The sequence below is a fragment of the Phacochoerus africanus genome, chromosome 2 (assembly GCF_016906955.1).
Source record: "Phacochoerus africanus isolate WHEZ1 chromosome 2, ROS_Pafr_v1, whole genome shotgun sequence".
NCBI lineage: Eukaryota > Metazoa > Chordata > Mammalia > Artiodactyla > Suidae > Phacochoerus > Phacochoerus africanus.
In genome coordinates, this window is record NC_062545.1 from 258,570,411 (window position 1) to 258,595,137 (window position 24,727).

At 45.1% G+C, this 24,727-nt stretch overlaps 1 protein-coding gene across 1 annotated transcript in view; it reads left to right on the plus strand.

Moving 5' to 3' along the window:
* Positions 1-24,727, plus strand: part of PAPPA (pappalysin 1) — a 238,624-nt gene that overhangs the window by 63,431 nt on the left and 150,466 nt on the right. The window contains exons 5-7 of the mRNA XM_047768261.1: positions 6,418-6,610; positions 13,206-13,327; positions 20,389-20,887. Of these exons, the coding sequence (XP_047624217.1) occupies positions 6,418-6,610; positions 13,206-13,327; positions 20,389-20,887 (814 nt within the window). The remainder of the gene's footprint in view (positions 1-6,417; positions 6,611-13,205; positions 13,328-20,388; positions 20,888-24,727) is intronic.

Below are 24,727 nucleotides of genomic sequence, written 5' to 3' on the forward strand. Positions count from 1 at the left end.
ATATAAAACAATATTTCTACCTGAATAAACTTTCTTGTGCATAGGGCATTAATACACACCACCTTATTTAATTCTCATGAAAAACCTATGGGATAGGAACTACCCCATTTCACAGATGGCAACACAGAGGTTGGTCAAATTCTTCATCCCTGGGTCGCACATCTGACTCCAAGTTTTGTTTATTTGTTTGTTTGTTTTTTCTTTTACTCTTGTGCTGCTCTTCAAAGGAGACCCAGGTTTTTGAACTCTGTCTCACAGAGATGCTTTTGTTGAACAGGGGGCTGCCCTGAGTGGAATGGCTGTGTGGGCATGACTCTAGGCCTCCATCTCTACTTGAACCAGGGGAGCCCCCTTCCCACAGTTCTCCATTTCTGTCAGGGTTTCGCCTCAATCTGCATTCAAAGAGAGGATGTCCTGCTGCAACCCAGTGAACGTGATCATCGCCAGTGGGTCCTCCTGGTTCCCCGTCTGGGATGCTGACCTCCTCAGTTTAAGGTTCATATAGTTCACACCTGGCGTCTCTCGAAGGGTCAGTACCCGCCCTTGGCTCCATAAATGATCCTTAGGTGTAGGTCTCTGAAAAAGCCTGGAGCACTGGGTATTTCCTCAAAAGCAGATTCCCACCGGGCTCCCGTTCCCAGCCAAGGCTGCATCCCACATCCGGTGCCCTGTCCCCCTCGCAGAGCCCTGCTTACGTTCCATTTCTATAGCACCTTTCCTTGGCCAGCTCAACGCACATGGAAAATAAACAATAACATGAGTTTGGAAGTTTGCCGGCCTCTTAGGGGCCGGGAGCTGCCACTCGCTACCAGACCCCCATAAACTAAACCTTTTTTTGTTCCTCTCTGTACAGATCTAAAGGGTGATTGATTTACTGTTGTTTTTTTAAAGGAACCCCTCAGCTCAGTGACCCATTAACAGCAGAACTAATTCACTGAGCTACGATAACAAACTTACACCCGCAAAAGCATATTCAGGGCGACCACGGGCTTTGAAATGTTTGTTTTCCTTAGGCTCTCTGATAGATGAGGTGACAAAAGCAGCTGGATGAAATTCAAAATGCAGAACAGCATTGGGTTCTCAGGGCCGGGGAGAGCCATGCACGGAGCTTTGCAGTCAAGGCAAGAGAGCGGAGACCTTGCCAGGTCAGCTGCTTCAAGTGCCTTCCTTCCTGGGTGCTCCAGCTTTCTGCAGAGATGGTTGTGTTCTGAGTCTGTGCTGCCCAGTGTGGTAGCCATTAGGCATTTGTGGCTGTCGAGTGCTTGAAACTTGGTGAATGAGACTGAGGAACTGAATTTGAGTTCATTGGACATGACTGGTGGCAGGTCTGCAGTAATTACTGAGTGCCTGTGACATGCTGGACACTGTGGGAAATAGTACATAGGCTTGTCTCATTGAATCCTCAAAATAACCCAGTGAGGTAAGTGCCATCACTATCACGCCCATTTTATAGACGCAGAAAGTTTGGTTTGGGAGCTTAAGTAACTTTCCCAGAGTCACATGGCTAAAACAAGGCAAGCCTTTTACTACAGAGCCTGTGTTTTAGGCAATAATTATCTGGCTCCCTTTCTGATACTGGGGAGTTTCAGAGTCCCAGCGCCTCAGATTAAGTAAACACCAGGCGTGCGATGAAGGCAAGCCTGGTGGAGCACCAGGTGAGTGTGGTCACACTGAGCGGCTGGCTAATCCTCACGTGGATGGAAGGGCAGCAGCTCCGACTCTACCTCCTGAAGATAATAGGCCATAGGGAGCTCACCAAGAGGATCCTCCAGTCCCAGCCTGCTCAAGAGTGCGGAAACCATGCCCTCCCCAGCCGACGGGAGCAGGTGTCCAGTCACCGTCATTCTGTCTGTCCCTTTTAATAGGCACATATGCTTTGACCCAGCCGTCTCATCTCCAAGGAATATATCCTAAGGAAATACATCAGTTGATGTGTTTGAACAGTTACTCCTAAGAATGTTTTTAGCACTCTTTGTTCTCCAAGTGTTCATTAGGCATTTACTGTCTGCCAGGCATATACGAGAAATGCTTATATGTGTGAAAAATTAGAAAGTTCTTAACAGATCCAAAGAGAAAGGGTTGCTGAAATAAATCTCGAGGCACTCATATGATAGAACATTATGTGGTCACTGAAGATGATGGAGCCGGCCTTGAGGGGCACAAACGGAGAAAGACGCTGAGTAAGAGGAAGTTTGCAGTATGGACACCAACTTGAATCCCCTGTATGCTAGCCTTTGACTTGAGGCGAGTCACTTCTCTCTGAGCCTGTTACTTCCTTGGTACCGGAGAGGGGTAATCAGCCTTACCTGGCGTGACAGTAGGTGTAATCATACAGGTGAGAGATGTGGTGCCGTAACTAAATGCTCTAGAAATGACACTTAATAGGATTCTTTGTTCACTATTTAATGTGAAAACAGTCCAGAGCCTATTGTATAATATAAGACCTGGCATATATGTGTGTGTGTGTGTGTGTGTGTGTGTGTGTATTTGTTTGTGGTGATAATTCTAGCAATTCACTGTAGATATTCACATGCATCTACCCATACACAGATACGTATACCAGACATTAATTGTATTATCTCAAGGTAATGTTTAGGGTGATGTTTATTTCTTTGTAGCATTCTTGGCACATTCTGAATGTTCTACAGTGAATATAGTCTTTTAGTGCTGTTACTATTATTATCACTGTTTTTCAAAACAACAAAAAGACAGGGACTTTTGCAAAGGGCATCTCAGTTATTCATACACTAGAAATGGGTTAGCTTGTTAAATGCTTTCATCAGCTGTAGGAGGCAGGTGGCATCAGGATTCGATTTTTTTTTTTTTTCCACAGTGCGTGAAAAGGAGGCTGACAGGGGTCAGCAGTATGCCCGAGGTTCCACAGGGAGTGAAGGTACTAAGATCAGGCCCTGAAGCTCCACGCTCTGTGATCTAACAGCTACCAATGGAAATACATTCTTGGAAGAAAGCTTAGGTTAGCAAACTCAGGGCACAGTATCAAGGGCGTGAGGACTGGTACAGGCTCCTAGAATACTGTCATTCCCCCCAGTCTTTCTGCTTGGAGACAAGATGAGCCAGCCAGTCCTAGAGACCAGCACCTCGTGGCCACGGATGTCAGGAGGTGAAGCCTGTGGAGGCAGGAAGGCAGAAGGAGCTGACCCCAGACATAAGCTCATCAAGGCATAGTGTTTGTGATAAACAGAAAGCCTTTGGTATCTCACCCAAGATTCTAGTATCAGCTCAGCCCCTAAGGAAGCTACCCTGGGAAGGACATTTTCCGACTACACCCGTAAAGTTCAAATACAGTTCTGTGCTCCTACCAGGTTCTATCTCCTATCTATTTTTCAAAATACCTTTAAATTTTTTTTTAATTGATTTACTTTGTTTTTTAGGGCCGCAACTGTGGCACATGGAAGTTCTTGGGCTAGGGGTCCAATCAGAGCTGCAGCTGCTGGCCTACACCACAGCCACAGCAACACCAGATCTGAACAGCATCTGTGCCCTATACCACAGCTCAAGGCAAGGGGATCCTTAACCCACTGAGCAAGACCAGGGATCAAAACTGCATCCTCATGGATACTAGTCAGGTTCATTACCTCTGAGCCAGGAAAGGAACGCCTCAAACTTTTTTTATTGACAAACATGGAAATGGCTAATTTTTAAGTTACAAAAGGAAAATATACTTCTTTAGGGGAAGAAAAGCAAATACTGTCATCAGAATGTAGAGAGGGAAATGCTGATTTTCTTCTCCATTCATTTTGGTAAATACTTTATGTCCTCTACTTTCTTGAATCCTCACCACAATGCCAGGTAGTGGGGTTGATTTAAATGTGGCCGATTTATACTTGTGGGACCTGAGTTATAAAGTTACTTCCTTCTTTGGGAAATGATGGATTAAAATTCTGTTCTCTGCATGTGCCTTACCATACAGAGTCACTCCCTATGAATAGACGGATGCATTTCTAATAGTTGTACTATATAAATGATGCTTCAAAAGACATCCCTCTACATATGTTTTTCCTTATGTCTGTTCATGAATATCTCTCTGTTGAATTCCTAAATGTGATGTGGCTAGATCAAAGAGAATGGATATTTTACATTCTGGGTTTTCTCCTGCTTCCAGTTTTCTGACACTCACACGTCAGTGTGCGTGTGCACACACACACATACACACACTCTTCCCAGGCATGAGACTGTGAGCATTTACTGAGCCCTGACCATAGTTCTTGGTGCTGCCCTTCTCTTAACCCTCAGCAGTGTTCAGTCATAAGCACTCTTGTTAATCACCATCATCTCCACTTTACAGATGGGGAAACTGAGGCACCATGCGCACAGAAGCACGTGCCCATTTGCCACCAGATTCTTCATGCGCCAATCTAACCACACAGCCCCTACTTCCTTACCCATCAGGCCCTTCTCCTGCCTCTACCCTATTCAGTGGCTTTTCCAAAGCTTTGCAGAGGAAATGCAGAGTTCATAGTAAGAAAGGAAAATGTGGTCCTTCTTAGACCAATGGGTGCATTTGAACTCTATCCTCCAAGCAGTGGGGACCCGCAGAATGTTTGGTATCCAAGGAGTTACATGGAGGTATCCGGGCTTGAGAGGGATTTGTGGGACTGGTCACTCTTTTACATTGTTTACTAAGGGACACCCAGCTCTTCGGCTTCCTCCAAATGGATGAAAGACTTTTCCAGGGTGCTGGAAGGGAAACTGTCAAAAATTCCTAAGGGGATCAGAGGCAGCTTCTGGGGATCACCCTCTGACACCCCTGCTCCTTCCCAAACAAGATTCGCAAGGTCATGTCCAACCGCCCAGCACCTGCCCAAACTCACTTTCTGTTTGTTTGATAAGGGGAAGTGAGTTTATGCTGTGGGATTCCCAGTGGCGGGTTTATTTTAAGATCGGGCGAGCCCCGTGCTCCCCCGTCTGGGGCCCAGCTGCGGAAGCCCTGACCAGGCGGACCCCTCTGGGAAGTGGTGTTTTTGGAAACCCAGCCAAAACAGTGCCTTGCACGGCCCCGGGGGCAGCTGAATAAAGCTGTTGGAGGGAGAGATAGGAGGCAAGCTTTCTCTTTGTGGGGATGAGTCTTGGGTCATGGCCTTCATTCCGCATCCTAGAAAAGAGAGAGGAGAATTGAAGGTCATTAGATCTGAAGACGTTAGGAGATTGTATTTCAGCCCCCTCGGGCTCAGGCTCAACTCCTATTTATCAAGCACCTGCAGGATACCTGCCCATACAAGGTCTCACATATGCTCAGAAAGGAGTTCTCATACTGATTAGATATATGGCCTTGGGGTCAAGACTGCCTGGGTTCGAATCTCAGCTCCACCCCCAGCTCTGTGGTTCTTTAAACAGTAGCTACATAGACCTCTCTCAGCCTCAATTTCCTCCCTGTAAAATGGAGAAATGATAATATTTACTCCAGAAATAGTGGGAGAGTTATATGCGTCCAAAGCACAGTACCCCATGCCTGGCTCATGCTAAACACACAGCGAATGCCCTGGTGACAGCACTGTGCAGAAGACATCATTGTCCTCATATTCCTGCCACTGACCTGGACTGCTTCTGGGTCTACCTGATGCTCTGGCCTGTGCTCCCTGCACAGGCCATCCTCAGCTTTCTTTCCCAGTCTTGGCCTTGCGGTCTGGTGGACCTCCGTTACCTCCTCCAGAAGCCTCTCTGGTTCCCTGCCCTCCCCAACATGCTGTCTCCTTCCCGTCGCAGCTGGTCAGCATCGCAGCCTTGAACGGCCTCATAGCTACCCTGATCCATACGGACCAAAGTGACCTTCACTCTGTAACTAGGCTGGTGGCTCATCAAGGGCCCAAATGTATTAAGCTTTCATGGCCCTTAGCTTAGAGCAGAGAATATGCAGTCATTGCTCAAGGAGGCTTGTTGGACAGACAATGTCAGTGCATCAGCAAATAGCAGAATTAGTGAACAAGTAGATGAATGAATGTGAAGACATGAGTGACGGATAGTGGGCTCACGAAAGAATGAGTGAGTGAGTCAACAGTCGATAGCGAGTGGGTGAATGAGAGAGAGTGAATGCGTGGTGGGGGAGGGGAGGAATAAAGGGATGTGTGACTCACTGGCCAGTGGATTTGGGTCTGTGGAAAGCAGCTTGTCTTGCCTTTGTCCTTAGCCGTGACCTCTGGGCTGTTCCCTCTCCAGGCTCAGACGTGCCTTTTCAGCTCCATCCACCCTCTACTTCCTCCGGTTCCCTCTCACCTGTCTCCAGAAGTGATGACTGCACTAATTTGTTCACAGACCATTAGCTCTTGAGCACTGGAAGAGGCCAGCTCTGAGTTGGCAAGGGCTGGGGTGCTGGCTCTCCGGTCACCAGGAGACATCATAATTCTCTCACCCGCCCGCCTGTGCAGCCAGGCTCTTATCTCTCCCTGTGCCCGCTTGCAGATGACGACTGCACCGACTCCTTCACGCCCAATCAAGTCGCCAGAATGCACTGTTACCTGGACCTGGTGTACCAGAGCTGGCAGCCCTCCAGGAAGCCGGCGCCTATTGCCCTCGCCCCCCAGATCGTGAGCCACACCACTGACTCCGTGACGCTGGAGTGGTTCCCACCCATCGACGGCCACTTCTTTGAAAGGTGAGTGTGGCCTGTGAAGTGTTGATCCTTCTCTGCTCTCCTGCCAAGAAGAGGGAAACTTGGAAGGGAAGCAGCCTGGGAGAGGGATTTTGTTGTGTTTTTTGTTCTGGATCTTTCTGAACGAGTGCCTGCAACATCCAACATAGCAATTGGTCCATGTAGGCGTGTTGTAGGTTTGGGGGTCAGGAAATAAATGATTGATTGCTAGGAGAAATTAATATTTAAAGTGAATGAAAGTTTTGCTTTATTATTAAAAGCCTGGAAACATCTGTTGCCAGAACCTCCTCTGGGATGGAGGTACTGGTCTCATCTCCATGATGTCAGAAGTTGAAATTGTCCCTGATTGGGAGTTCTGGATGTGGCGCAGCAGAAACGAATCTGACTAGCATCCATGAGGATGCAGGTTCGATCCCTGGCCTCGCTCAGTGGGTCGGGAATCTGACATTGCCATGAGCTGTGGTGTGGATAGCAGTCTTGGCTCAGATCCCGCTTTGCTGTGGCTATGGTATAGGCTGGTGTCTACAGCTCCTACTCAACCCCTTGCCTGAGAATTTCCATATGCCATGGGTGCAGCCCTAAAAAGCAAAAAAATTAAAAAAGAAGAAGAAAAGAAAGCAAAAGGAAAGAAATTGCCTCTGATTAATGGGCTAATACCTTCATATACATATAGTATCTGAAGGGCACATTATATGTGAATACACATGCATATATGCATATATTTGTATAATTAGAATCACTGAAATGTGGGTCTAATGATGCCTCAATGGCCCGGAGGTAGAAACCTGGGGTAAGCGGTGCCTTTCAGCATCAGGACTCCCTGAGGAGCTCAAGCTCTAGAGGATCTTAAAGGGTCACAAAAACGTACTAAAATGCAGACATCTATTTTGGTTGGAACATAGTAGTTATAATTTAGGGCAGATCAGTCTGTTGCCCCTCTGCCCAGCTATTCTTGGAATGTTTTTTTTCCAATAATGATGATGTAGCATTAATGATGGGGAAAATAGTAACCAACTACCAATTAACTAATATTGTTAAAAAAGGGGGAGTGTTCCCATTGTAGCACAGCAGAAATGAATCTGACTAGTATCCACGAGGATGCGTTTTCGACCCCTGGCCTCTCTCATTGGGTTAAGGATCTGGCATTGCCATGAGCTGTGGTGTAGGTCACAGATGCAGCTCGGATCCTGAGTTGCTGTGGCTGTGGCATAGGCTGGCAGCCATAGCTCCAATTCGACCCCTAGCCTAGGAACTTCTGTATGCCATGGGTGTGGCCCTAAAAAAAAAAATTAAAATTGCTCCATAGTTGTGGTTGCCACCCTTTATCAAGGACTTACTCTGGGATTCTATACTCAATTCTTCATAGACAGAGTCTCGTTTCACCTTTCCAGTAATTCTATCAATGGGGCATCAGCTTCTTCACTTGCCAGATGGGGCAGGGAATGGAAAGAAGCAGAGAGATTGGAACAGGAGCCCCTGGTAGGTGGAGGGGGCTGGGCTCTGACTCACATTTTGCAGTGTTTTATCTCAGGCTGTCACGTTCCTTCATTAAGTCCTTCCAAAGCTCAAATTATGAAGGAGGTGTCACCCCTTCCCTCTAAAAGGCCACAAAAGGTGGCAAGGAGCTGCATGTGTGTTTGCACATTTTGTGTTTGTGTGGCTGTAGAAGGTGCATTCCATCATGGCATCACATTAAATTTGGGCTCCAGCTGTCCACACTACTATCCATCCCTGAGTCTAGAACCTTCATTGGACAGTGGGGTGAATGCGATCACGGGGAAGGGAGATACCCTCCCTAGACCCTCCATAGAAACCCCCCTTCCTCTGCCCCAGCCACCCTCACTGGGAGCTCAGAGCTGGGTTTGGGAAACCTCATGTGACACTTCAGAGCAGGCTTTCCAGCAGCCCGTAGATTTATTTATTTTTTCTGTGGTGATGAGAAGTATCAGACTTTTGGTCAAGCCTTGGCCACTTAAAAATGGAAGTTTTGTAAATGAAGCTTCCTGTGTATGTATTCAATTTGTATTTCATAAAGCAGTTATTGTCCATTAAATAAATACCATCTGATTGTTGAAAACTTATTGGAGGCTTAATTGTTGTGTAATGAGATAGGTCTCTATTACATAGTGCCCTCAGCTTTGATCAATATGTTTTTAATAACCTATAGTCAGTTGGTACTTGAAGCTCATACAATAGCTATTCTGTTCAGTCTAAGATTTCATAATAGAATCATCATAGGTTAAATTAAAACTGACATTTTAGAAACATGTCTAATTAGGATTAGCAGCTATGTAGACCGTCATCTATGGGCTAAAGGAATTAGGTCAACAAGTTCATTAAATTATTGTAAAGAAGTGGAACTATCATGTCCCCCTACACAGAGTTCATCCTCATAGAAATTAGCTTTGTCTGAAGGATGCAGGCTTAGTATGAAGAATCAGATTGTCTGTGTTCCATTCTCTATGTCACCACTCCCAGCCTATGGGACCTGGGGCAAATTGTGTCCCCTCTCTGATCCTCTCTGACCCTCTGAGTCTTCTTTCATAAAAGGCACTAACCGTGCCCACTTCACCTGGCTTTTGTGGGGAATTCAGCAAGATGAATTCTTGCTGACTTCATCTCTGATATGCCTAGCACACACACTCTCCACGTTCAGGAAATATTAGCTCCCATCTTGTACAAAGTTGTCCAGAGCTGTGGAGCTACTTGAAAATTCTCTTCCCCTGCAAAATCTCTGGTGTTTTCCACTACATCCATCAATGCCAACCTCTCGCCCCTGGCCATCCTCACATCCTCCTGCTGTTCCTCACATCTGTGGTCTAAGAGAATACAAGGGTTTTCCTTAAAAAAACATATGCAGATCCTCCCACAGCCTGTGTCCTCACACATGGGCAACTGAATAAATAATTCAAGGCCACCCCTGGCTTTTTTAACTCCTTTATTTTTATCTGTCTTGCAAACATGTGTTTTCTGAACAATGGTCCGTGGTGATTGGAAAGAAGGCTGGACTGGGAACCAACAGACCTGGGTCTGAGGCCTTTGCAACCTCATGCATTTCGTCGTCCTCTTCTGCCTCAGTTTTCTGAATCTCAGAACATAGAAAATGACATGAGAAACTGTTTTCTCAGTTCCGCCAAGAATGGTACATAAGTAGTACCACTCTAGATGCATAGGAAAAAGGTTAATTCTGTATATTACAGTGGGTGCCTCAGACAGGCATTGTCCAATAGAACTTTCTGCAGGGTCCAGTATGGTAGTAGCCCTTAGCCAGTTCTGGCTATGGAACAGTTGAAATGTGACATGTAACTGAAGAGCTGAAATGAATTCTACATTTATTTAATTGTAATTAATTACAATTTAAATAGCCGCCTGTGACTGGGGGCTGCTGTATTAGAAAGCACAGCCTTGGAGCTTTAAGCTTTGATTCTCATGGAACCTGTGTAAGAAAGACAATTTCTTCCAGCTTTAGCATCCTGTACTTCTATGATTTCAGTGTGTGTGTGTCTGTATGTGTCTGTGTCTGTAGATACAGGTACCCATTAAAATCAAATAAATCCCAAGGTCAGAAACCCAGATTATACACTCCCTGAAGGTGTAGGATACTACCTGATTTGGGTGAAACCCAATTTGAGTGTACTCTCTGAGCTGCGACCGTGGTATAATTACTTTGTCCTGGCAGTGCTCAGTTTCCTTTTCTATAAAATGGGAACATAACTCACTGTACTCAGAATCACACCTTAGCTTTTTAGTTACTGACTTTGCTTTTACTTTCACCCTTCTTTTTCCAGTTTGTTCTTCCTTGGCCATTCAGACTGATTTTTGTAAAATGCAAATTAGCTCATGTCATGCCATGCATTATAACCCTCTTGACACTTCCCATTTCTTTTCCGTAAAATCTACCTGTAGTCTACAGAACCTTGCCTGATCTGGCTGTCCTTATTTGTCCAACTGCCTCTCATACTGTTCTTTCCTTCATATGTGACTCGTTGCCACTCAGGTTTCTTCCAGGACCTCTATGGACCATACCCTTCTCCCCCCCGCCACCCCCGCTCAGGTCCTTTAAGTACCTTTAGACTGAACCCGGGCTATCACTTGACTCACACTCTGTCTTACTCACATTGCATCATACCTTCACTAAGGTTCTTCCACGGTTTCTCCAATCTTAATAAGCCAACGCACCCCCGCCCACTATTCTCTCCTACATCATCTGTCAACTTTCCTTCTAGAACTAACGGAATATGTAATTTTGTATCTGTTTACCTATTTGTTTATGGACTGTTGCCTCCACTGGACTTCACGCTCTATGAGGGCAGCATCTGCCCTGAATTTGCTTACTCTTGGGTCCTTGGTGTCAGGTAGTTATTCAGGACTGGCCCTCATAGGCTGTTCAGTGAGTAGCCACTGAATGAACAGATGAATGAGTGAAGGAACGTGTGAATCATTGATTGAACATGAGGGACTACACTTTGTGGAATGCTCTTTACAGTAAAGGCACCTTTACTCTCAGGTGGACAATGCTTTGTTCACTCATCACAGTGCTTATTAGGAGCCTAGAAGGTGTTAAGAACTCAGTCACGTGCAGGCAGCCATTATGTTTATCATGCAAAGCAAGGCATCTAAAGAAATAGAAAGGCTCAATTGCCACTGAGGTCAATGGGATTCCAGATCCCATACCAGAATGTTTGTAGTCTCCTTGTCATCATGAAGGCAGTCATGTGACTCTGACTTGTTGTACATGGACTCTGGTCCTTGTAATGGAACTCTGCTCTCCAGAGTGGTTCTGAGCCCACCTCTCTCTCTACTCCTCATCCCTGCCTGCAAACAAAATTGTGTATTGTTATTATTACTAGTCCGTGAGTACTTCATACATATATATAGAAAATAGAAAATTCAGAAAACCAGGACGAATACAAATAGGGAGGTAAGAGTCCTGTGTTCTATCACCCAGAAATAACTGCTGATAGTATTTGGTCACCTGAAGATTTTTTGAACATCACTGAGGTGTTACTATAGTTTTGAATATGGATTTTTCACCTAACATTACAACTAATGTATTTTCCATAAAATTTAATAATCTTTATAAATACTTCTGTAATAACTGTTTACCATTCCATTGAGAGGATTAACCTTAGGCTATTGAATCATTCTCCTATCACTGACTATTAGTGTGCTTGTAAAATTTCTACCTATGCATGGTTTTGTATTTAAAATGACAAAGCTGAGGGTGCAGGATCTGCAGCTTGAGGGTCTAGGCTAGGCTAATCGTTGAGTCTTAGCAACATGTCAGAGTGACTGGTATTTATCCATCCATCCATCCACCCACCCAACCATCCACCCACCCAGCCATCCATCCATCCATTAAACTATGTATGTTGACCGCTATATAACCAGATGAACAGGAGCATGAGCTGGTCCGCTATAGGTTTGGGGGGTGAGCTCCCTGGCAGCTGGATGGAGGAAGAATGAGGAGTGCAGCTGACTGTGATATTCACCAGCATGTTCTACCTTGCCATGTGAGCCCAAGGGCGGTAGCGCTTCCCTGTGGAGGAAAAGCCCTAAGGCTTGGGATAGGGTTCTTCCACTGTGTCTTTCTAGTAGCCAAAGGACAGTGCTTCTTTTAGAAAAGAGGTATTGGCAAGACCATTGCATTTTGAGTAGTAATAGGTCAAGCTATGACATTTCTTGACATTTTCTCTTTCTAGTCCCTCTGCAGGAGTTGCTCAGATTTGCAGAGTTTCAGGCTCGTCCTGGTACATGAGGAGAGGGCTTATCCCTTTCCCTTCTCAGAAACTGCCTCCTAAACAGAGGCCAAGTCTAGAGAACAAGTAAGCTCACAGAGGCTGTTGTGGCTAAAGGGAGATTGAATCCAGATACATAAGACACTAGACAGTAGGGGAAGCCACCATAATATTCCACTTCTGGGGCTGGTCTCCTTGAGGGATTGGCTTGCCCCTTGGAAAGCTGCTAAAGCGAATTAGAGATCATGGTAAGGAAACTGTTTTTGACCATTAAAGCAAAGAGTGACTCATCCATGCCCAGAATGTCAGTGCTGGCATTTACTTCAGCCATCATTTAGTGCTTAAGGCATCATTTAGTTCAGCCCACTCATTTTCAGCTGAAAGAACTGCACCATGCCTTCTTCCCATTTAATACCTAGGGTACCAGGTTATTCCTGCATGGGGTATGTACCTGATAGATATTGTTGAAAGATTAAAATTTGAGGTAAAATGGGGCAAAAGATTTTCTTGAAACCACACATCAAGTCTGCAGTGGAACTTGGAATAATGGATGAAGTGATGATTAGTGCAGGTAGTAAGTCTTTGGCCTGTTGATTCTGGGCTGCCTAAGTATAAAGATATGTATCCACCATCAGAACAGAAGCTCCTTTGGCCCGAACAAGGTCCTTGCTGGGCAGGTGTGGGCGGGGAAAGGGCTGCAGAATTTCACGTATAGTCATATTCTAGAAGCTCCAGCAAATATAGGGAGAGAGAATAGGGAAACAGCTTTGTTTTAACCTCTGCCTTTGGGTTAGTTCAGTCCAGAACTCATTCAACTGTTCCTAAGTCGGCGCATTTTCCTTCTTTCCTTGGCCTCCTAGAGAATTGGGATCAGCGTGTGACCTTTGTCTGGAAGGGAGAATCCTGGTGCAATACGCCTTCAACGCCTCCTCCCCAATGCCCTGTGGCCCTTCAGGACACTGGAGTCCTCGGGAAGCAGAAGGTAAGCCAGCCTGGACGTTCCACTGCAGGTGGGGTGTGCAAAGAACTCTTTCTGTGTGGATGGAATGTTATGATTTTAAAAGTCTTCCACATACTGTCTCATTTGATCTTAAGGTCACCCTGCAAGGCCAGAAGTTTTGGGGGACTTTCTGGTTTTTTTGTTCGCCCAACTTTATTGAGATGTAATTGTCATATAAAATTGAGTAGGTTTAAAGTGTGCCATGTGATGATGTGATACATGTAAATATCACAAAGTGATCATGAAAATAAGTTTAGTTAACACATCCATCACCTCACACTTTTTTTTTTTTTTTGGTGAGAACATTTAGGAACTACTCTGGAAGCCCCTACTCTGGGGGTGGGGGGCTTCAAGACATCACTGGCCTTTGATTGTTCTTCAGTTATTTCTGGGAAGACTTGGGGCATTCTCGTGTGGGTCACGACCCCCTCTCTTGGTCTTCTGCTGTGTAACCTCATTTTGGGAATCCAGTCATCAGATGCTGGAGGGGAGCACCTCATGATGTCCACTGTTGTGGCTCCACCCATGAGCAGACCTTCACAGCTTGGGGGGGGGGTCTCTCAGCACCACCCCCCCGCCACCCCCCTGCCGCCAGGGGCCAGCTTTCTCTATGCTCCCTCACAGTACTGTTCGCTGCCCCATCCACTCATTCTAGAGAAATTAGGTGCCTTTTCCCCAGTGCTTTGTTGCACTGTCACTTGGCCCTGAACCAAGGCAACTTAGAGAATCTCACAGAAAATTGCCCATTCCGTTTCCTTCTGCAATATCTCTTTCAGATCCAGTCCCTGAAATCAGGCTGGCAGAGACCCCATAATCTCCTCTCAGTCCTCCGTCTCCCCTCCCTTGCCCCTCAGACACTTCCACTTAGAAGCTCCCCCCCCCCTCAGTCCCTGGTGCTCCCATGCAGGTCACCTCATGCCAGCTGTAGTGGTGGGGACGCCCTTCCACCAGAGGGGATGGAATCTGACGCGTCACTGAGGTCCAGTGAAAACTCCTCCGTTTTCCTTTATGTTTTTAGAAAGATCGTTGAAAAAGAAAAAGCCTGCAGTAGAATAAAGCACGGGAAAGGGATTAGAGAGGAAAAGGAGGGAGAAAAATGCCAGCACTTGTACTGTTATCTTCTAGAGTAGCTTAAAATAAAAATGAGAGTGGAACTCGGGAACTCTAAACAAATCCATCCGGAATGTAAAGCCAGAGGGATGTCTGGGAGAAGCCCTCCATTCAGCCTTAGGATCACAGGCTGTCAGACTTGGAAGGGATACTTGGGGTACCCAGCCCCCGTTCCCACCCAGGGCAGGAATCCCCTTTGTGCTCTCCTAGCACCAGCTCATACATGCCCTTGGCTTTCCCATTCTAACTCTGCTTGTTCGAAAGTTCTTCCTGAAATTTGTGACGGTGGCCTTTTCACTCACCCCCGCCCCTCGTTGGGTTCTCACGTGGGGTTCTCTAGAAGCTACATGCAAAGAGTGAACTCCTCTCATCTCTGCCCACCATGGCAACTCTGTGCCAGGCACTGTGCTGTGCACAGGCCATACAGAGCTGACTCTCTCACAGGGGAGTCAGATAAGTAAGTGGGTGATGACCACTAGGAGCCAAGAGGCTCATGGTCCCAGAAGTACAGAGTAAGAAAGGGACCTGAGCACAAACTGAGACTCACACCCCCCAGGAAATGTCACCATGCCAGTGAGCAAAGTACATTTAAGAATGTGAGAGAAGCTTGATAGGTTTAGAGCACTGGTTTTCTCCACGTGTTCTGGGGACTTATGCAGTTCCTAAGACTTTTGCATGTGTCCTCAAAGTCCAAAGTTATTTTCATAATAATACAGTAACAGTGTTCACCTTTATCATGCTCATTCTCTCTTGAGTGTACAGTGGTGCATTCCAGTGGCTGCATGGCATGTGATGTTTTACTGCTCCCATAGCGAATGGAACAAGTGCTTATGTGTTCTTGTGTTTTAAAGTTTCATTTCTAATTGGCCATATGGTAACAACTAATAGCTATAACCCACATAAAGAAAAGCTCTTCAATAATGTGGTAAGAACTTAAATGGGTCTGGAGGAGGAGAGAAAGGACGGGGGGCGGGTTGGCCTGGGATGAGGTGTCCAATGGCCAGATTAGGATGGCTTTGGGTTAATACTGAAGGCAGTAAGGAGATACCATGTGCCTCAGCAGAGGTCTGGGCTATGGTGCGACATGTCTGTTATAAAGACAGCCTAGGCTGTTCTGCGGTGAAGAGATTGGAAGAGGAGTTCATGGGAGGGAAGGGAACGTCCAGGAGTCGAGGGGAGTGATGGTGGTGGCCTCAATGAGGTCGGTGGCAGTGAGAATGGAGAAGAGTTGGTGGAGTTGAGAGATATTTGGGAGGTGGAAATAGCAAGACTTTTCCCTGAGACTTTTCTAGCTAAAACCATCATGGCTCATTCTACCACATGAGTGAATGAAATAATTTCCTATCATCTCCCCACACCTCCATCCAACCAAACTGTCAGATGGTTAAGTCTGCTTCTGGTCCATCCCTGATATGCAGAACAGAGTTCCACTGAACTACTGAGCCCCCCGGCTTCCTGAGCTGACTCAGACCTCCAAGGAAACCCAGCAGCCCTGGGTTTTCCTTCAAGATATGCAAATTTAGTCCATGCAGGCCAGGAAAAGAGAGTGTCCCTTTTTTTAGGGCATCCTATTACAGGCTCTGTGATCCATTTGGCTCAGACCCTTTTAATATTCTTGAAGAAATAAACTTTTCCATGAGCCAAACTCTGCAATTTATTTCTCAACTCATTTTCATCCTATTTATCTTTGTGTGTTTAAGTTTTTGGACTTCCCAAACTAACATAAAACTCCCAATCCATGAGCGATGCCAGACATATCTTTGGGTTTGAGAAAAGAGCATGGGGTGGGGAGGATGACAAGGATGGGATTTCGGTCTGAGCCTGGCCATCAGTGTGCTCTGTGCCCTTGCATGAGTCACTTTACTTCTCTGAAGATAGCATCTTACCCACAGAACAAACATCCCTTTTAGCTCTAATATTCCATAGAGCTGCACCCTTATCGTTGTAACTCCGTATTAACAAGATAGAAAATGCTTCATTTAGCAAATGTTTATTGCACATCTGCTACATTCTGTTAACTCTGTTTCATGAACTTTAAGTAAACTTAGGCACAGAAAGTCTTGCCTTTGGTTGTACTAAAAAGAAACCCTATTTTCCCATCACTTGAGCAAAAACTGTGTTTCACCAATGCATATTTTCTGAGGTATTTGATACAACAGCACGCTTGTAGCTCGGAATTAGGTAGTTAGATCTGATCAACTCAAATCTCAGTTAAGATCACTTACGCAAGCGTATAACGTATTGCCACTGTTGAGTTTTCCACAAGAGATAAATACATGGTGCTAGCTGTTTTCATTTTATTTCTTACTTGTGTGAGTCTTTTCCCCATTTTTCTGCCAGAATATTTCAGGTGTGCTAAAGCATTCATCTAGAAAATACTTGGCACCAAATTTTTATAACTGTGTTTGTATCAACTGCTATAGTATGTATATCAAAACTATGCAATAGATGTCTATATAAATCATCATACATGGACATTTAAATCAGCATATGTATGTATAAATATATTTCATGCACATATATAGCCTCACCACTAGTGGATAGCTTATATAAACATTATAACTGCATTTGGTCACCATCTATACAAAATGATACATATTGGTAAGAAAGTAGCAGTGCTTTCCTAGTTTCCTTCCTTCTCTTATTCCTTCCTTCCTTCCTTTCCTTTTCTCAGCCCTTCTCCCAGACTTATCACCACACATCCGGTCAGTTTCCTAGCTGGGTCTATTTCTCCTCCTTAGGGATTCTGCTTTGTCCGCATCTTCACTGATGTTTCCTTTGTACAAGCCACAGCTGTGCATTTTCTGCAGTAGTACAGCAGTTTCTTAACTGATTTCACTAGGTAAGAAGCTCCATGAGGGCAGAGACTATATCTGCAAAACCTGTATCTCCAGGGACTATGGCCTAACCCTGGACACAGACTGTGCTGTCAACAATTATTCTTTGAATGTGTGGGTTGGTTGATGGAGGGATGGGTGGATAGTATCTGTGACTCTAAACTTTGGTTTTTCTGAAAGACAACTTTCATTTGCTTGCCTAACATTCTTCAGTAGCTCTTCATGTCTCTCAGCATAAAGATCAGTTTCCTTAAGGTGGCATAAAAGACCCTTCATAAGCTGGGTTCTACTTAGCTTGCCAGCCTCACCACCTGCTGCTTTCCTGCTGCATTCAAAACCCCAGTCATCCTATTCCACATTCTCTCTCAACTGTTCTCTTTGCCTGGAATACCTCCTCCTCCCAGACTTTTCTTCCTTAATTCTTCTTTATTTTTCAGAACTGAGCTAATATATTTGTGAGCATCTATTAAATAGCTCATCCCATTTGAGTTTTATAGCACCCCTGTGGGATAGGCATCATTACAGTAGGTGAACAGCTGTATAGCTGATATCTTAACCCATCTTTCATTCCTTCCAAAGCGTGGCATGCTCTCTGGGCCAACAGTTTCATAGTATTCCCTCCCCACCAAGGAATTATACTTAACCATCCGAGGCTCAGTTTCCTCTTCCACAAAATGAGTTTCGTAAGACCTACGTCATAGATTTATTCCCGGGGTGGAAGAGAGCTGAGGCATGTAACGTGCTTGGCATGGTACCAAGCACACAGAGGATGGTCAAAGCCTGAAGCTCAATGTTATTAAAGGGATTGCTGCTTTGGTGATGGGTTGGACTCAGTGCCCCTTGAGGCTCTCTTTTACATCTAAAAGTTTATCTCTGATGACCAGGCAAGCACAGGCTTTACTGCTATTTCCAGTCCTGTTTACTTACTTGAGCATAATGTCCAGGCTCACTTTCCTGTCCTTTGGAGAGCATTCCCTGGGTTGATTAAAAAGAAACCAGGGATTAAAACATGGGCCAAATAGATTTGTCGTCTTTGCTCTCCTGTGGCTTCCCACCACGGACAGTCATTTTCTCCAAGGGAGGAAGAAAGGTCATTCCATCCCTTGTCAGTTCCACAAGAGCCCTTGGCGGGGAGGGGGCGGGCTCCCGTAACACAGCGGGTTCTAATATCCCATGGAGTCTTCGCTTCTTTTCAAACTCCATGTTAACAAAATTAGAGAGTCTTCCCTTAACCAATATTTATGGACTGTCCACTGTGTTCACTATGTATGGACCAGACACTGGTTTAAGCACTGTATGTGGCATTGAGCAGAAGAGAGAGAAAAATGATAGCTATCTTACAGGACTGGGGTAAGAATCAGATGAAGTTATCAGCTAGGGAATGTGCTTCAGGTATATTAAAAACACTGCCCTCAATAAAGCTGTTTGAATGAATAAGTGACATATCAGTACAAGTAACCCACAAAGTCGAGAGAATTGGGAACTCTTTGGCTTGGAGGGTCAGTGGGAGGAATGGCTTCAGCCTCAGCAGGGAGTCTTACCTGTGCCTTTGACTTACACTGCTGGTCTCTTCTAGCCAGCATTCGGTGCACATAATAAATGAACCTGGCCAAGGAGAGGTGCAGGGGATCTTGTAGTTATATCATCTTCTTGATCTTATGTGTTATATCTAAAAAATCTTTTGAATTTTCCTTGTCTTCCTCCCCCTACCCTACCCCACCTCCACCCCTGCTTTTTTTTCTCATTTTCTCTTCTCTTCTCCACCTCCACTGGGCATCTTCTCTCTTCTCCTTTGGCTCGAAAGAGGCAAGAAGACTGGGGGCATTTACAGCTTTCACTGGAATGGCTTTTCCACCCAAAATGGCTTTCCGGTTTTCATATTGTGGTGATTCCTGTTATGCTGCACGTAACATTATCACAAAGGCCCTCCAGACAGATTGATTTTCTTTTTCTTCCCTTTTGCTTTAGAAATGTCCAATAGCACCACCCCTCACCAATCATTGATACTGAAGGGAAAAAAAGAAGGTAGCTAATAAGACAACCTGAGGTCCCGCATCCTACCCTCACCAGCTGATGTGTGTCTCTTGCTAGACATCCTTACATAAATGAGAGCCAGTTACTGTACTGAGTCCTGATTACTTTTCTCAGCAGTGCAAAGGAGCACTCTCTGAGGGTCTAGGACTAATGATCTCAGCAGAGAAACATTCAGAAGTCGCTGCCGGCTGAGATCAGTGGGGATGAGGCATCGTCTCCCTGGGGAGAGAGTAGAAGAATCTCTCCTTCTTTCTCCCCCCGCCTCCCCCAACCCTCCCCTTCCTGAGTCAGACTGGACAGAGCCCGGAGAAGCTCAGTGGTATGGAATGACCTCATGTGGAGAAGGGGAGGAAGAGAGATAAGATGGCTCCAGGGCTGTCTTCCAGCTCTGTCATTCATGCTTCTATACAGCTTCCTCCCAGAATCCTCAGCCCAAAGGACAGAAACTCTCCCTACTCACCTCTTCATTGCCCAGGGTTTCTGGCTCTTCTGTTGTTCCAAGCAGGTTGTACCAAAGGCAGTACCACAGGGATTCTGGTTTACTTTAGCGGCTCTTGCCTTTAGTCTGGAGACCAATCAGGAACTTCAGCATGAGACACAACTGGGTTCAAATGCTGACCTTTACACTTTAAGCCATGAGACTTTGGTTTTGTTCAGTACACACTTCTGAGCCTTAGTGGCCTCACTGCAGAAATGAGTCCTTGCAAGAACTAAACAAGTTCAGAGGACATAGTGGGTGTTTAGCAAGTGCGTGTCCCCCTTTCTTTCCATCTGAAGTGGAAAAGCTTACAAGCAAGAAATGAGGAAAGTCTGGGCTTGAACTCAATCTTAAGACATGTATATGACTGTAGTTTTCACCAAACATCCGGTGATTGGTCATCCAGGTCTGAATCACAGGGGTGGGGATGAGCTGAGTGCTGAGCATACAGCAGATACACCAAGACACTGAGAAGCTTCCCTCTCTTTTTCCCCCTCTCTTTGACTTCTTCAGGCGAGTGTCTCCTGAGGTCTGCAGGAAATTCCAAGAACTTTCAGGAACTCATCCTTATTTCTTCTTAACAGGTCATCCAGATGTTGAACAGCCCTGTAAATCCAGTGTCCGCACCTGGAGCCCAAATTCAGCTGTCAACCCACACACGGTCCCTCCAGCCTGCCCAGAACCACAGGGCTGCTACCTTGAACTTGAATTCCGCTACCCTTTGGTCCCCGAGTCTTTGACCATCTGGGTGACCTTTGTCTCCACTGACTGGGACTCCAGTGGGGCTGTCAATGACATCAAACTCTTGACTGTCAGTGGGAAGAACATCTCCCTGGGCCCTCAGAACGTCTTCTGTGATGTCCCTCTGACCATCAAACTCCAGGATGTGGGCGAGGGGGTGTATGGCATCCAGATCTACACATTGGATGAGCACCTGGAGATTGATGCAGCCATGTTGACCTCCGTTGCAGACAGCCCGCTCTGCCTAGAGTGTAAACCCCTGCAGTACAAGGTGGTTCGGGATCCTCCTCTCCAGGTGGACGTGGCCTCCATGCTACACTTCAGTAGAAGATTCACGGATGTGTAAGTGTGCTCTCTGGACTGGGAGATGATCAAGTGGGTGGAGGGATGTAAGGAGGGTCCCAGAGGACTGCACTGGAAGGAGGTGCATCACGGCCAGACTTACTTCTAGGGATTGGTAACCTGGCATTGAGTGTAGACTTGTTTTAACAAGGTGGAGTTGATATGGAGGAAAGAACAATAGGCAAAGAACCAGGAGTCTTGAATTCTGGCAGCAGCTTGAACATGGAACTCTAAGCTTTTCTAACCTTCCTGCAGCTTGGTTTTGCCAACAGTCACATGAAGGAGGGTGGATGAGAATAGCAATGAGAAAGTCATTAATTACTAATGAAAGCACAAGAACTGATGTTTGCTAATGATTTCCTTTTTCCATTAAATTGAAGCATAGTCGTGCATTGGAATTGCTTTTCCAGTGGGTCAGAAAAGGGTGAATTTATAGCAGGTTGGCTGGGAGTTGGGCATGTTTCTGAGTATTTGCATGAGAATGTTGCTAAAGGCGAACATAACCAGTGACAGTCCTTATTTTACAAGTAGAAGAGAGATTCAAACCCGTTTGGTCCAACGAGCCCTTGGAGCTCTAGGTCTCCAGGATTCTTTGGAATACTCGTTGCTTTTATGTGAGATAATGCTTGTTCTTAATATTCCTTTCTCAAGCCACCTCTCTCTTACCTCTTCCTTATGTTTTATGAGAGAGGCTATCTTATAATGAAGTTCTCAGTGCGTCCCCTCTATGCCAGACAATGAGCAAAGTCTTTGCATCTTTTACTTATTTCGTCCTGTCCGCAGCCACAGCCCTATTTTTCTTCTCATTTTACCAAAAAAGGAAACTCTAGTTAGAAATGTGAAGTCGCTTGTTCAAAATCACATAGTTAGGAAGTGGCGAGATGAGGATTAGAAGTTGTCCTGACCCTGGAGCTAGTGCACTTAACCACTGTTCAATGAAAGATGTGATTCCAATTTCTGCTTTAATCTAATACCTCCCTTGGGTACCAAGAGTCTCAGAAGTCAAACATTTGTTGAACCTCTACCATGTACAGGTGACATGGGCGGGGAACGCTTTGACTGTTGGGAAGAACGATGGCTCAGGAGTCAGATACCTTCACTTACTAATGTGAGATAAATCTATCTCTTTGAGCTTTGACTTCCTCTTCTTTGTGATGAAAATATTGAAATCGGTGTCTTGTACAGGCCACTTTATTGGGTTCTAAGATGATAGAAGACACCATCTCTGCTCTGTCTACTTGAAAAAATTTGCTAAGCCAGTTATTAGTGGAAACCAAGTTCTGGAGGAAACTTTTAATCTCTTTAAGAGACAGAAGCATTTTCAAACACTTTTCCAGCACTTCCTTTTCCATTGCCGGCAATTACCGTGCGTATCACAGGCAAACCCTTGCCCATTCATCGACTCAGAGACGGAGAACATCTGTTTAAGGACTCAGAAGGAGCACTTGGTTTGTGTTTGAGAATGTACTTAAAACTTAAAGGATCATCTTGCCTTGAAAATATTTTATAACCCTGTCTCTTCTATCTCTTCACTTGTCTAGAGGAGTAAAGGTCTATAAATATGCATCCACTTAACATTTCTGTGTAAAACAATGAAGAGAAGAAATAATAGATGTCATAAAACCTCAGCTTAAACACAGCTTTCATTTTTTTGCCTTGCGTTATGAGTCTGTGAGAGCTGACATGGGTTGATAAGTGTGGGATGGTGGAAGTTACACTGAAGGAGTACAAGCATCCTGGGTTCTATTCTTAGCTAAGTCACTAGCTCGCTGTATGCTCTCAGGCCAGTCACTCACTGTTTTCAGTCCTCAGAGGCCTTACCATTATAAGGAGCAAGTTTGACCAGATTTGTGGTTCTCAAACTCGGTTGCAGATTACACAGACTTGGGGCATTTTAAAATCCTCCCTGGCTCACTCTCATCCCCTGCCTCCTTCTTCCTGCCTCCTTGCCTTGCCTCAGGTATTGATTTAGTTGAAAAGGAAGATAAGGCCTAAACATTAGAACCTGAAAAGCTCACTAGAGGATTCTAACGTGCAACCAAGTTTAAGAACCCCTAAATCAAGCCCTCAGTGTGGCCCCAGACCGGTGACATCAGCAGGACCTGAGAATTTAGGAAGGCTAGGATCTTGGACCCCAAACCAGACAACTGAATCAGAAACTCTGAGTACAAGACCTCTCCAGGTGATTCTTTTTTTACTCTGTATTGCATTTTATAAATTCAAGTTTAGTTGATTTACAGGGTTGTACCAATTTCTGGCTTACAACGAAGTGACTCAGTCATACATACATATACATTCTTTCTTTTCTGTATTATTGTCCATCATGGTCTATCCAGGAGATTGGATGTTGTTCCCTGTGTTATATAGTAGGACCTCATTGCTGATCCATTCTAAATGTAATGTTTTGCATCTGATAAACCCAAACTCCCCATCTATTCCACTCCTTCCCCCAACCCTTGGCAACCACAAGTCTGCTCTCCTTGTCTGTGGGTCTGTTTCTGTTTCATAGATAGGTTCATTCATGCCATAGTTGAGATTCCACACAAAAGAGATATTGTGTGGTATTTGTCCTCCTCTTTCTGACTTAGACTTACTTCTCCCAGATGAGTCTGATACTAGTTGAAGTTGAGCAATCTCTGCTCTCCATCATCTCATAAGGCCCAGGAATCTCCAAGGTCTCTTTACTCCTACAACTACTTGTTCAGTTGATAAATATGTCTTGAGAACATTCTGTGTGCCACAGTCTGAGCTGGGGGCTGGAGATTTCAGGGGTGACTTAGACCTTGCCTCTTTCCTGCAGACCCTCACATGTTAGTGCTGAAGACCTTAACCATTTGGTAAAAATGCCAAGTCTTATGCCAGTTTGCTTGCCAAACCACCACTGTTCAGGTCTGCCCTGTGTACCACTTGTTCTTTTATTCTCAGCAAATGTGTCTTTGGTTCCCACCGTGTTGCAAGCATAAGAACTAAACTGAGGCCTTCATTGACCTTCCTTGTTGTCTTCATTGAGTCTCAAGGAACTAATTGGAGACCTGGGCTAGGCTGGGCTCTGCTTGCTGACTTAAAAGTTCTCTGAGACACTGGGGTAAAAAAAAAAAAAAATCATTCCCAGTTAACCTACCATTTCAGCTCCTTTATCTCTTGGTAATTCAAGTTCTAAACTCCAACACAAATACCTCTTTGTGTGTGTGTGTGTGTGTGTATTTTACTGCTTTCACATTTTTTCCATATCAAATAAATTGGCCCTTAGACAAGTTCTATATAAAGACTGTTTTGGAGAAAAAAAGGAGAGAGAAAGAAAAAAAAATATGCTTTCTTTTTCTTCCCTGGCTCAACCCATTACATGATTCCCTTTGACCTTTGTCTTCATTTTTTTCTCTCAACAAAAATATTTATTCTTTCTGTTATCTATACTGGAGATAGTTTCCCAAGGTATGACATTGATGAAGGGAGAGGCTTCTGCGCTTACCCAATGGATGCTTCTCATAGATTGATTGCATTTGGCCGGTGCAAGGGAGAAATGCGGACCATTTTGCTTAAGTGGAAAGCTCTCCATTGAATGAAGACTGACATTAACCAAGGAAAAGAGGACCAGCGCCAACACTGCTGCCAACTCCCCATGTGACATGAAGACACATTGCATCACCTTTGGAGGCGTTCTTTTTTTCTTTCTGTAAAATGAGAGGACACCATATTAAGCTTTTCTCTGGGGATAGGAGTTGTCCTTTGGTGACAAGTAACTTTTTTTTTTTTTTTGGTAATAAAAGGGACTCAGCAGAGATCGTTTATGTCTGAATCAGTACCCAGCTCAGACTTCACTGGTTCTGGATGCCCTAGTGA